This window comes from Octopus sinensis, linkage group LG6 (genome assembly GCF_006345805.1).
Source record: "Octopus sinensis linkage group LG6, ASM634580v1, whole genome shotgun sequence".
NCBI lineage: Eukaryota > Metazoa > Mollusca > Cephalopoda > Octopoda > Octopodidae > Octopus > Octopus sinensis.
The window spans coordinates 41,008,581-41,023,830 of NC_043002.1; the positions used below are offsets into that span (position 1 = coordinate 41,008,581).

Below are 15,250 nucleotides of genomic sequence, written 5' to 3' on the forward strand. Positions count from 1 at the left end.
AGGTGCAGCAATATCAAAGGAAGACAATTTTTGTGTGTAGCAGATGCACAGGGGCAATAAACACTGAAGATGTACAGAAAACAGATTCCATCACATGCCAGGGAAAAAAACTAGAAGTAGTTGATAGCTTCTGCTACCTAGGCAACCAAGTCTGTAATGGAGGTGGTTGCTCTGAAAGTGTGGTGGCTAGAATAAGAATAGCCTGGGCAAAGTTCAGGGAGCTCCTACCTCTGCTGGCAACTAAGGGCCTCTCGTTCAGGTTGAAAGGTAGACTGTATGATGCACGTGTGCGAACTGCCATGCTACACAGCAGTGAAACATGGGCCATGACTGTTGAGGACATGTGTAGGCTTGAAAGAAATGATGCTAGTATGATCCGCTGGATGTGTAATGTCAGTGTGCATACACAACAGAGTGTAAGTGCCCTGAGTGAAATGTTGGACATAAGGAGCATCAAATGTGGAGTGTAAGAGAGATGACTGTGCTGGTATGGTCATGTGTTACATATGGATGAGGACAGTTGTGTGAGGAAGTGCCATACTCTCACTGTGGAAGTAACCTGTGGAAGACGTACACCCAGGAAGACATGGGATGAGGTGTTGAAACATGACCTTCGAACACTGGGCCTCACAGAGGCAATGACAGAAGACTGAGACCTTTGGAGATATGCTGTGATTGAGAAGATCCGGCAACTAAAGTGAGATCACAGCCATAGCTGTGGCTAATGCCCCTTGACTGACTCCCATTCTGGTGGCATGTAAAATGCATCATCCGAATGTGGTCGATGCCAGTGTCCCCTGACTGGCTCCTGTGCCAGTGACACATAAAAGGCACCATCTGAACACAGCCAATGCCAGTACCCCTTGACTGGCTCCCATGCTGGTGGTACATAAAGAGCACTATCCAAACGTGAGTGATGCCAGGACCATCTGACTGGCTCCTGTGCTGGTGGCACGTAAAAAGCACCCACAACAGTCTTGGAGCAGTTGGCATTATGAAGAACATCCAGCTGTAGAAACATTGCTAGGGAGCCTGGTGCAGTTGCTAGCTCTCCAGACCTCAGTCAAACCATCCAACCCATGTCAGAATGGAAAACGGATGTTAAATGATGATGATGATGATGATGATATATATGTATGTATCTATGTATTTATGTGTGTGTGTGTGTATGTATATATATACATACACACACACACACATATATATATAAGGCTTCAACAAGTAGAGTAGCACTCGATCAGCTAAGAGACTAAAGATAATGTTATGATAAAAACCACAAGTCTTGTTAAATACAACTACCTAAGGTTTCCTGGCCAAAACCTTAATTAAACCCTTTTGTTACTGTATTTATTTTGAGATGCTTTGTGTTTCTATCAATTACTTTAAGTATAACAAAGAATTTAGTAAAATAGCTTAGTTATCATTTATCTGTGAAATTCACTCACAGGGCATTGGTCAGCTCAAAACTAATATAGACACTTGTTCAAGGTGTTGTACAGTGGGACTGAAGTTGAAACCACAAAGTCAGCTTCTTAACCACACAGTCATGCCTGAAAAAACATTTACTGTGTTTTACCGAAGCTTATTTAAGGGTAAAAAATGCATTTAATTTAAAAGAGAAAACTGTTTTCTTTTTTACAATGACCCTCAATGCAGAAGACTTGAGATGGTTAGAAAGAAATGAAGTATGCTCTGCTAGATGTGTAATGCTGAATAGATGTGTAATGAATATGGAGCATAAATGAACTGAGATAAATGCTGGATATAAGAATCAGATGTAGTATGCAAGAGAGAAGACTGCACAGGCATGGGGGAATGTGATGCTTATGAGTGATGTAGTTGCATTAAGAAGTGCTGAGTGCCTGAAGTAGTTAGAACATAAGAAGGTAATAACAAACCATGACAAGTGGTGACATGTTTTGCTGGAGAAGATCTGCCTTACAAGAGCCAGCATAGCAAAAGAATCATTAAAATGGTGGTGGTGGTGGTGTTGATGGAGGCTGAGATGAGTAACATATTAACATTAGGTTTCTCACTTACTCTCTCTTTACTCTTTTACTTGTTTCAGTCATTTAACTGTGGCCATGCTGGAGCACCAACTTTAGTCGAGCAAATCGACCCCAGGACTTATTCTTTGGAAGTCTAGTACTTATTCTATCAGTCTCTTTTGCTGAACCACAAAGTTACGGGGACGTAAACATACCACTATCGGTTGTCAAGTGATGTTGGGGGACAAACAAAGACACACAAAAACATATACACACACATATATATATATACATATATACAATGGGCTTCTTTCAGTTTCTGTCTACCAAATCCACTCACAAGGCTTTGGTCAGCCCGAGGCTATAGTAGAAGACACTTGCCCAAGGTGCCATGCAGTGGGAATGAACCTGGAACTATGTGGTTGGTAAGCAAGGTACTTATCACACAGCCACTCCTGCGCCTTATTATATTTCTGTTAATTATCCAGTTACTGTTCTCTTTGTCACCCTCTTATCTTGGAGTATAAATCTGAGGTATGTTTTGGCACAGCCCTTTTGGCAGTGCCTATTGGACAACACCACTGACTTATTTGACATCAGACATTTTAATCTTTCTCCCATTCTCTCAATCCTTTCCCATCTCTCTCTCTATGTTCATGTGTGTGAACATATTTCTTTTTATGCATATGAGAAGGAAAGAGTTTATATCAGTAATATTTATCAAATTGTAATGTCTCTTTCTCTCTCTTTTGATCTGTTTGTGTATATGTCTGTGCATGCATGTCTTTGCACCCAGTGTCAAAAAAAACAACATACTGTCACCAGAACAGGTTTAACGTCTAGTCAACTGCACTGGATCACCCATGTCTGAACAGCCATGCCTTATTCTGATAAATTTAGCAACAGTTAAGAATTGCTAAAATTAAAGGCATCTTTAGCTTAACAGTTATTTAGTGTATGTTGCCTCAGTTCATCTCTGAGGCAAGTCCCTAAACACAGTGAGTCATCTCACTGAAATCTGAAATGGGCAATGTTATGAAGAACAAATTAGCCTGGCAGAACTCACTTCTCAATAGGAATAGTTCAACAAATCTGCTGTCAGATATAGGTTCAATAATCTGAAAATGTTACCCTTAGATAGTTGATGTAGCTATTTTGCTTTAAGTCAGATCTAACTGAGGAGCCCCATGGTAAATAGGGAGTTGGTTGAATGACAAGATGCAAGCCACAGATCTATTGTTTCATATACACCGTGTTTCTACCTAGTCAAGGACAACATTCCACATTCTAACATGGACATAGAGCAACTGTATGATATTCTATCCATTTCTAAATGTTGAATTATTATCATTCTACCAACATTCCAGTCTTGACCATTCTAATTTCTTTTATGGCATATATATTTCAGTACTTGATTATCCCGAAAATGAAGGTTGGAATTTGAAGTCAAGTGTGACTGCTCTTCTCGTAGCTGATCTCAGTGGTTCACAATATTTTTTTTACCTATGGACCCTTTTGATTATTATTTTATTCTGGTGGGCCCCCATAGCTTCTCAAAGTTTAAAAACTAGTTTTATAGATACTTCTTCCAAAATTCCTATTTTGCTTTTCACACATTAACTTATGTAGGGTGAACTATGTAAAACAGAGAAAGAAACTGAAGCAAAATGTTTTTATGAACCTTTAAAATACAAGTGTAGATCTCTAGTTTACTATATTGCTTGCATGGACCCCCACACATATCATATGGATCCCCAGAGGTCATATGGACTCTGGTTGAGAACCACTGGTACAGATGTTCTTTGGTTCATCCAATGTTAAATCTATCTCTCATCTACTTCAGAAAAAACCTTGGGACTTAAAAGAAATTTCCATCACATTACATTACAAAATTATCTTACTGTCATATCCATACTTTGTACAGATATTTGATGGATATTTTTCAGTAATCCAATCAAAGAAAATAGTGCAGTCCTTTACGAAGCTAAGAACCAGTTCCCAAAAGCATCTCAAGGCTAAGAAAGTATTTACATCACACTACATTATCAGATTAATATACTTTGCATTTTCATACTCTCCACAGATACCTGATGATTTTCTTAAAAAGTAATTTAATACTGTGGATATCAACTTTATGAAACAAAAGCAATGGACACAGCTCTTTCCTCAAGACCAAATTAACTAAATAATTGTAATTATTCAGTTAATGTGATTGAAGAAAATACCCTACACTTAAAAAAAGAAAAATAAATATCTCTACAATAATCACAATAATTATTATACTTTTTATAGCATATCCTATTTTTTTTTAAATTACATAATATGATTAATAAATCTAAAACTGGAAATAGTAGTAAAATTACATTGTGCTTGAAATTATTATTATTATACAAATGACTTTCAAAAGGAGAAAGAATATTTTTCAGGATCGTAACTAATCACTTCAGAGTATCTTTTGGTGCAGAATCAATAATTTGTTAAATTACGTGCATCTAATTCTCTGCAAGAAATGAAGAGATGGTCAAGGCTATAGGAATGTTGTTACTGACATTGGTACACCATGGAATCGGGGGAAACATTGTGAGAAAATTGGAACACTTAGTAATTGAATTATGCAAAAATATCCCCAACAATAATTTAATTTGTTGCATTTACTACAACTGCCGCTGTCATCGTACTTATATTCATTACCATTGCTATTGTTGTAGTCACCACCATCTCCATCTCCATCTCCACCACCACCACCACCACCACCACCACCACCACCACCACCATCATCATCATCATCATCATCAATAGTGTCTTAATCATCACCTTCATCAGTTTTATTTCTGTCCTGCTACATCCCCAAGGGTTCTTCTCCCTCCTGTTCTTTTGTTTTTTCTTGTTATTATTGAGAAGGCAAAATCATTACTGCACTGGACAAAATATTTAGCAGTATTTCATCTGATGCTTTACACTCTGAGTTCAAATTCCACTGAGATCAACTTTACCTTTCATCCTTTCAGGGTCAATAAAATAAGTACCAGTAGAAGTAGATCACTGGAGTCGATGGAATTGACGTATCCCCTCCCCCAAAGTTACTGGTCTTGTGCCAAAATCTCAAATCACTATCATCATCATCATCATCATCATCATCATCATCATTATTATTATTATTATTTTTTTTTTTTAAGGTGGTGAATTGGTAGAATTGTTAGCATGCCAGACAAAGTGGTTATTGGCATTTCACCCACTACTACATACTGAGTTCAAATTCCACCAATGTCAACTTTGTTTTTCCTCCTTTCAGGGTCAATAAATTAAGTACCAGTGGAATACTGGGGTCGATGTAATTGACTAGTCCCACCCACAAAATTTCAGGCCCTGTGCCTTTAGTAGAAAGGATTATTGTTATTATTATTATTATTGTTACTATTATTGTTGTTGTTGTTGTTGATTTTGTTATTATTATTATTATTAAGGTGGCCGATGCCAGCACCGCCTTGACTGGCTTCCGTGCCGGTGGCACATAAAATACACCAATCCGACTGTGGCCGTTGCCAGCCTCGCCTGGCACCTGTGCAGGTGGCACATAAAAAGCACCCACTACACTCACGGAGTGGTTGGCGTTAGGAAGGGCATCCAGCTGTAGAAACATTACCAGATTAGACTGGAGCCTGGTGCAGCCTTCTGGCTTCCCAGAACCCCGGTCGAACCGTCCAACCCATGCTAGCATAGAGAACGGACGTTAAACGATGATGATGATGATGATGATGATGTGGCGAGCTGGCAGAATCATTAGCATGTCAGGCGAAATGCTTAGTGGCATGCCATCCGTCTTTATGTTCTGACTCCAAATTTTGCCTTTCATCATTTTGGGGTCGATAAATTAAGTACCAGTTAAGCACTGGGGTCAATATAATCGACTTAACCTCTCCCCCGAAACTGCTGACCTTGTACCAAAATTTGAAACCATTATTTTCATCATGATTATTATTATTATTATTATTATTATTATTATTATTACCATTATCATTATTAAAGTGGTGAGTTAGCAGAATCTTTAGCATGTTGGATGAAATGCAATTCTGCCGAGGTCAACTTTGCATTTCATCCTTTTGGGGGTTGATAAATTAAGTACCAGTGAAACATTGGGGTCGATGTAATAAACTAGTCCCCTCCCAACAAATTTCAGGTTTTGTGCCTATAGTAGAAAGGATCATTATTTGGCTCAGATTCGGTCTGATTCCTGGTAGGAATTATGTGGATAACAGGTTACTACCTGTAACTTTATGTATCCACAAGTTTTCAGCAGTTTTCCAAGTGCTTAGAACCCTCCTGGTAATTCTTGCTGACTCCAAGAGACAAAGTTTCTGTAGGAGCTCCACTGGGCATTCTATTTTAATCTCCTGCAGCCATTTGTCTATATCTTGGCTTACTGTTCCCAGTGCACCAATTATTGTTGTTATTATTATTATTATAATTATTATTATTATTATAGACGTCACACAGTATACAATATTGTTAAGTTGTTGATTGAAGATACTGTGTCTACCGGGGGTTTGTACTCTTTGTCAAGTCACAACAAGGACCTCAGGCAGACAGTACTTTACGCAATATGTGTGCAGTTCCAAGTAACGCTAACTTTTGCAATACACCTAGATTGCAGGGTATTTCTATAGTTTTCAGATGTTTTTTTCAGATTGGGTGGTATTGAATCCAATGCTCAGATGACAACAGGGACAACCTTTATGCTTGACTCTCATAGCTGGCACATCTTGGTGATCTCAATTCTCAGGTCTCCATATTTATCAACCTTCTTTCTTTCATGCCAATATGTTGATCTCCTGGCCTTTCCACATCAATTATTAGGCACTCTTGATTGTCTCTCCTAAAGGTTACTATATCTGGCCTTTGGTGCTCTAATATCTTATCTGTCTGGAAATGAAAGTTCCAGAGGATTTTTGCCTTCCCCTTTTCATCCAGTACCTTATTATCATTCAGTAGCTTTATTTTTATAGTGTGCTTTCACTTCACTACCGAGCGCAGCTCTGTGTGCCTTGGGTATGTGCTGTGATTTGTTGTGATGCTCTGATGGTTACTGTATTGAAAGTGTTCTGCGTAGGATGTGTGCAATGCCTAGTAGTGCAATTTTCTGTATGTTATATGTGTTTGTAAGTCCTGGTGTTTTTGTTATGTATTTGTCTGAATATTTTTTTATCATGCTTAATGCACCTACTATGATAGGAATTGTTTCTGTTTTTAGATTCCACATTCTAGTTACCTCTATTTCCAGGTCTTTGTATTTTGAAAGTTTCTCCATTTCTTTTAGAGACAAGTTGTCATCTACTGGTATTGATACATCAACTAGAAAGCATTATTGTTATTATTATTATTATTATTATTAAGGTGGTGAGCTGGCAGAAATATGACTATGTTGGATGAAAATGCTTAGCATGACTCTCTTTAAGCTGTGAGTTCAAATGCTGCCGTGGTTGACTGTGTTTTTCATCCTTCTGGAGTCAATAAAATAATGTACTGGATTGAATATAATCAACTAACCCCTTTCCCCTAAAATTGCTGGCCTTGTGCCAAAATAAGAAATTATTATCATTGCTATCGTTAAGCTAACGAGCTGGTAAAATCATTAGAGTGTTGGAGGAGACACCACGTAGCATTTCATCTGTCTATTTACAGTCTGTGTTCAAGATTGACTCTGCCTTTCATTCCTGGATGCCTTTCCTGTCACCAACATTTTCTTGTTTACAAGCAATATAATATTTCCTCATAGCCACATGTGTTTTCCTTTTTTATGGAAGACTGGAAATGAACAAATGACCATTGCTTGTACACTGGTGGTGCTCATTGACAATCATCACATGATGTCAAAACAAGAGTACAAACACACACACACACATACATACATACATACACACATACATAACTACATGCACACACACACACACATACATGTACACACACACAAGCAGTTCAAATGTAGAGAAACAAAACGCAGAGATAAGTGAGGGAACAACAAGCAGGTGTATTAGTTTGGTGTTCAGGAAGAATGGAAAAGTCTTCGACATTTTGAGCCTATGCTCTGAGACAGAAAAAATAATGAGAGGGAAAAAAAATGGAGAGAGTGAGAAAAAAAAAAATAGAAAACGAAAAAACATCAGAATTAATTGTTCCACATGTTGAAATACATATGACAGACTTCATTCAGTTTTCATCTATCAAGGCTTTGGTTGAGATGGGGCTATAGTAGAAGACATTTGCCCAAGGTGCTGTGCAGTGGAACTGAACCTAAAACCATACGGTTGGGAAGCAAACTTCTTAACATCACAGTCACACCTGTGTTTTTATCTTGTGGTATTTCAAGCTTTAAGTTCTAATCCTGGTATAGCAGGAAGAGAATATTATATGAAATGGGTTTTTGGGTTTTATACAGGTGGTGGTGTATATGTTTACATTAATGTTGACACCATTGTGGTGAGCGTCTCTCTCTGTTCTGTCATAAGACAAAAGAATCTATCTCATGTTTCTTGTGAACTCTTTTTACAGAATATGAAAATATAACAATATTGACTGTGTGGTTAGAAAGCTTGCTTGGCAACTATATGGTTTTGCATTCAGTCCCACTATCTGGTACATTGGGCAAGTGTTTTGTTATAGCCTTGGACCAATTGATACCTTGTAGATTTGGTACATGGAAACAGCATGGAAGCCTGCATGTGTGTGAGCATATATATATATATATATATATGTATATGTGTATATATACTTTATTTAAAAGCAGCAGAAATATAACAAAAGCTGTTACTCAGAGTTTCACGTTCCTGTTCATCGGATAGTTTTGTTAAAATGAGTAACAGCTTTTGTTATATTTCTGCTGCTTTTAAATAAAGCATATTACTCTGCCTCTGGTATTTGAGTACTCTTTTTTCCACCTTGTTTCACATTCATGTGCTTACTCCGGTATGTGTGTGTATACATACATATATATATATATATATACATATATATATATATATATATACATATATATATACATATATATATACATATATACATATATATATATACATATATATATATATATATATATATACATATACAAATATATATACATATACATATATATACATGTATATATATATATATGAACCATGCCAAATCAGACTGGAATCTGGTGCAGCTCCCCACCTTGCCAGCTCTGGTCAAACTGTCCAATCCATGACAGCATGAACAGCAGACATTAAATGATAATAACGATGATATATATAGATATATATATGTAAATATTTGACCTCTTCCTTCACTTTTCTTACTGATCATCTTATTTCCTCAAACACTTATTTTGGGTTTTTAATTTGTTTTTTCTATTATGTTCTGGTTTCGCCACTCATTTCAAATTATATCTTCAGTGAGTTAACTTCCTAACAACAATGTAACCTTCATATAATTAAGACATCTTCAGTTTGAAGAGTAGCTAGCCGAGTACCCCTCACCGAGTAATTATTACATCAGAGCTAGGAAACATATGTAGCCTGAATTTTTCCTGCATAGCAGGTACATTCATAACAACTCAAGTTGCTAACTGAACTATAACAAATTTTTCTTCAGCTTATTGAACTTCGATATGGGAAAAGTCTACAACGTTTGATGCCAACAAATTATTATTGTTTCTGAACGTTGTTTTTCATACCTACAACAGACTGCTCAAAGCTTACTAACTTTCTACAAATAGATCCTTGGATCTTATAACTTCATAACAGACCAGTACATTATATATATATATATATATATATATATATATATGTAAATGTGTGTCTGTTTGTCTATCCCACTGCTTGACAACCAGTATTGGTTTGTTTACATCCTTGTAACTTAGCAGTTTAACAAAAGAGACTGATAGAACTACCAGACTTAAAATATAAGTACTGGGGTGGGGGTGGGGGTGATTTGTTCCCATAAATTTGTCATGCCAGTGCTCCAGAAGGGCCATAGTCCTTATTTAATTGACCCCACAAGGATGAAAGGGCAAAGTCGACCTTGGCGGAATTTAAACTCAGAACGTAATACTGTTAAACATTTCGCCCGGCATGCTAACCTTTCTGCCAGCTCGCCGCCTTACCATGTCCTATTATTGAAGTGATTTAAGATGGTGAGTGAAAGTGTGAAATTCTATCATCGTTAGATTGGTATGAAAGGCACATGACTTAGTGAATAGAATATTCAGCTCCTGTTCATAAGGTTGTGAGTTCGATTCCACATTTTATTTCATGTAATTCAAAGAGCCAGCCTTGTCACATTCTGTTTCATACTGAATCTCTCTGAGAACTACGTTAAGGGCTCGCATGTCTGTGGAGTGCTCAGCCACTTGCACATTAATTTCACCAGTAGGCTGTTCTGCTGGTGAGGGCGCGTGGCTTAGTGGTTAGGGCATTCGTCTCATGATCGTAAGGTTGTGAGTTCGATTCCCGGCGACGCGTTGTGTCCTTGAGCAAGACACTTTATTTCCCGTTGCTCCAGTCCACTCAGCTGGCAAAAATGAGTTGTACTTGTATTTCAAAGGGTCAGCCTTGTCACTCTCTGTGTCACGCTGATTATCCCCGAGAACTACGTTAAGGGTACACGTGTCTGTGGAATGCTCAGCCATTTGCACGTTAATTTCACGAGCAAGCTGTTCCGTTGATCGTATCAGCTGGGACCCTCGTCGTCGTAACCGGCGGAGTCTTTAAAAGGCTGTTCTGTTAATCGGATCAACCAGAACCTTCGTCATCGTAACCAGTGGAATACCAGTTAGATTCATGGTTTAGCTATTATTACCTATGTGGTCATTTTAAATCACCAGGTATTAAGCTGCCTACACAAATAAGCAAAACACCTATCGATTTATAATACAACCAATCACATCTTATGGTGGGTGTGATTGCATGTTGGTAAACATAAAAAGCAAAAACAAACAAAAAACTGCCTAGGTTTTCACACCAAAATATAAGCAGGTTACAGAACATATAAGGTTGTAGTTTGATCTTTCTTCAGAAATGTCTTAATTTCAACCAAAGCTTTCTCTTAGATCATTTGCTTTTATTCCTTATCTCTCTTACATACACGATATGAGAAACAGCGCGCGTGCCCACACACGCATCGTTCTTATAGGTTGGCTTTTAATATACAAGAAACAGAAATTCTTATTTCCCTCTTTCTCTCTCATTCAACAGGCACAAATATACAACAGGGATAATATAATAACTTTCTGATAATAAAATAACTTGAATAAAACATGTTGATTTAAGAAAATATTGATATCTTCTTTCATCTTTAATATTGCAGCATTTCTCTTCTTTTCTGCCAGCATTTATTTCATCAATTTATTTCAAAACTGTTGAACCTCAACGTGTTATTTGAAGGTATAGATATAACCACATTTTTCAATTGTTGCTACGAATTGGCTAATTCCTTACATGTCACACAAATAATCGCAGGAGTGGGTTGGAAACGTATTAATGATATCTATAGTTATTAATCTATTAAAATTTACATTGTTTTGACAATACATGTTTTGCCAAAATCGTTTCCTCCAAGCGAGCAAGTTAAGTAGTAAGAGAGAAACAAAAAATTTCTTTTAATCTTTTGCTAAAACGCTTTTCATAATACCATGAAATGTATCAAAATAAAAGATAACTAATTACCAGGAAACTTGTGCTAAGATATCTAAAACCATATTTCTAATACTATACGTTGCTTATGTATTTCAATCAGTTTGAAAACAATTAAGAATTCGGATAAATTTAGCATTTAGGAAGAAAAACAACAGACTCCATTATGAAGCAGGTGTTTTATCATATTGAACAAAAGCTTCGAACATAGAATTATAAATGTTTTAAATTTCTTTACTAACAGTTTTAAATGGAATGTTTTGTTCAAAATAATCAGCAGTCTCCGATGCGATGTTACAAAAAAGGTTAATTTACGCTTCTAATACTCTTGGGTAAAGGCATGAAGATCACACAATCACATTCTCCTTTCCTTATATACATTTGTAGACTTTTGACGTAAAAAAAAATTATTTTAAAAATCAGTAATAAAGAAATTGAACGGGGAATATTTTGAGACAAACGTCCAAATACTAAACAGACTGTATGCACTATTTCTTTCCTATTTGGAAATAACTTTTGTTTATTTACCTTTATCATAATGTTCATATTATTTTCGACTAAGAATTACGAATCGTACATTAACTAAATATGCCGAAACACAGCTGAATATTACAAAATCGCAACATAACATAGCAATATAGAAGTCCATTGAGGCGCTGAGCCGTCGTTGCCTAGCAACAGTCAGCTTACAAATTCCCTCTTATGCATGACTTCGTTCCGAAAACGGAAGCGAATAAATTTGAAATATAGCGAATTAGATGTGAATTCTATTTTGATTATTGATGACTTACCAAGATAGGATTCCGGACTGGAAGCAATTCCGTCGCTACTCTCTGTCATTGTGTAAACCGCACGGTAATACTAATTGTTCTTGTCAACAACGGTAGCAGTTAAACTAGTTATAGATATATGAAAAGCGTTAGATATAATCGACTGAAATCTATTTACAGTGGCCATATTGAAGAAGTATTAGCACGGACTGTTCTCTAACATCGTTCGCATGGATAAAATTTATTTATTTTCGTGATGTTTTTCACATTGTACTTTTAACTTTATTCATTCCTATAGCGTGTAATATTGCTTTTCTGCATATTTCAATGATGTTTGTAGCCGACTAAAAACTGAACTTGAAGTCCAAATCGCTAATAGTATTTGAGTGGATTATATATATTTACACTGTCAGAGAGTCTAATCAGTGGAATTTTTAATTAGTATTAATTAATTCTGAACTTAACACTAATTAAAGCGAAACTCAATCTGATTAAATTTTTTTTTTTCACAGAACAGCGACAGAATAATTGAACCCAACAAGTTTAATAAGTATTGTTGTTATTTGGAGGATAATTGGAAAGGCCATTAATATGTACAGCTATGCAAGAATTATGGTGAAATAGTGTATCCTTAATTAACGTTGTCCTACGTTTCAGCTCCTAATCCAAGTTAGAGCAGCAGGTCTCAATCTAACAAATACCAGCCAATCTCCATCTCAAATAAAAGGGAACAACCACCCCAACACCTTTATTAATAAGAGGACAGGATAAAATTTGTATCCATAGCATTCTTCTTTCTTTGCAACGATGTAGGGCAAGTTTAAAACCATCTAAATTCTTATAAACATGACAATTTGTCCACCTCTTTCCTGTCCGCACAACCAGTTTCCGAGAAACAGTGGGTTGGCGCCTTTTACGATGCTAATCATTGGAAAATGCATATATATATTCCACTCCCCGTTTCCTGTTCTTCGTAAATTTATGCAAATAAAGACAAGTGCTAACATTATTATTAAAATGGCGTAACTTCGGTATAGGTACCGGAAGTACCGGACACATTTCAAGAAAGTGTTTTTTTTTATATATATATATATGGGGGTTAGGGTTAGGGTTTGTGTTAGGGTTAGAGTTAGGGGTGGGAGGAAAGGGTTTCTGTTATCTTCAGAAATGTAAACAAAGCCACTTACGGTACCTATACCGAAGGATCGCCATTAAGATAATAGACGTAAGCATTCTCTGGATCACAAGTCTTGATTTCGAATCTTGTTACAAATTGGGTTGTTTACACATATTTCTTTCAATAAAGCTTCATGACCATTAAAATATCCTTATTAATGTGAAAATTGAAACTACTTAAATGGCTATTACAACTGAGTACCATACTAAATGCCTTATAGAAATTACTGTATTTGCCAGCGTGTAAGACACTCTCGTATAAGACACATCCCTATTTTGCAAATATATTTTGAGAGAAAGAAAAAACACCAAAGTAGGTTTCGCTTTACAGTTGTTGGAAAATATGTTTCTTTATTATCCACAAGGGGCTAAACATAGAGGGGACAAACAAGGACAGACAAACGAATTAAGTCGATTACATCGACCCCAGTGCGTAACTGGTACTTAATTTATAGACCCCCGAAAGGATGAAAGGCAAAGTCGACCTCGGCGGAATTTGAACTCAGAACGTAACGGCAGACGAAATACGGCTACGCATTTCGCCCGGCGTGCTAACGTTTCTGCCAGCTTGCCGCCTTAAGAAATATTTTAAAGTGGTTCTGTGAGGAGAAATGTATGATTCTGAGTAAGTAAATACAACGCAGTGACAGCATACGAGAATAAAGTGTGAAACCATTAATGTATTATATATAAACTATGATAAACCATATTTCAATTTTATCTTCTTTCAGATCAGTTGTATAGTTTGGTCAGAGAATTGTTTTATAGAATATAAAACTCGTATTTTTGGCTGTGTGTTTTGTGTCACCGCAATCAGTCACCAGGGTAGAGGACCACTGCAATGGTTTTATTGTTCATCCACAAATTGCAAATAGTTGGGAGGCGGATGAAAGTTTCCACATTCATTTCATATTTCTCGGAGAAATTTCCTTTTGATAATTAAAAAGTTGTTTCTTAAAAGTAAATCTCTCTATATATAAACGGCAGTTTGTCTGTGCGTGTTTCTGTGTGTCTGTTTGCTTGTACCCTCACCCTGACCACGGCTTTCAACCGATTCTGATGAAACTTGACACACACATAGCCCAATGTCATAATTCAAAACTAACGCAGCCAAAATTTTGAAAAGTTCCCCCAGTTCTGAAAAAAATCGATAAATTCGACATGGGGTCGAGAATCAGAAACACGAACCACAAACTGTCTAGGGGACGCAACTCCATCCTTTTTTAACTCTCAAAAAAAATTTACCATATTTTTTTCCATTTTTTGGCTATAACTCTCTAAAAATGCTTTATAGTTATTTCCCTTACAAACCTGAGCAACGCCGGGCGATACTGCTAGTACAATCATAAAATAATGTAAGACACGTGTCAAGTGTATGTCTTCTCTGCACCATGACAACTGTTTCTATTCTTTTATTATACTTTATCCTCTCACCACCTGGCATAAATCCATCTACTACATTCTCATTTGTGCTTTTCAGGTTATGCACGTAGGGGAAGGAGATATAATGTGATAATGCAACCTCTGCACACAACGGCCAACATACCGTAAGCAATCTTTTGTAAGTTTGAACCAACAAACTAATATTTTAGCTTGTTTTCAATATTTTATCATTAATAACCATTCTTTTGTCCAGTGGAGTTATACTTGCCTGGTTCCCTAGCCTACA

General features: G+C 36.6%; 1 protein-coding gene across 1 annotated transcript in view; it reads right to left on the reverse strand.

Annotated features, from left to right (window-relative positions):
- Positions 1-12,580, reverse strand: part of LOC115213472 (UPF0705 protein C11orf49 homolog) — a 39,042-nt gene extending 26,462 nt beyond the window's left edge. Inside the window, exon 1 of the mRNA XM_029782465.2 lies at positions 12,427-12,580. Coding sequence (XP_029638325.2) covers positions 12,427-12,475 — 49 coding nt within the window. The 5' untranslated portion in view covers positions 12,476-12,580. The remainder of the gene's footprint in view (positions 1-12,426) is intronic.
- Positions 12,581-15,250: the final 2,670 nt, after the last annotated feature.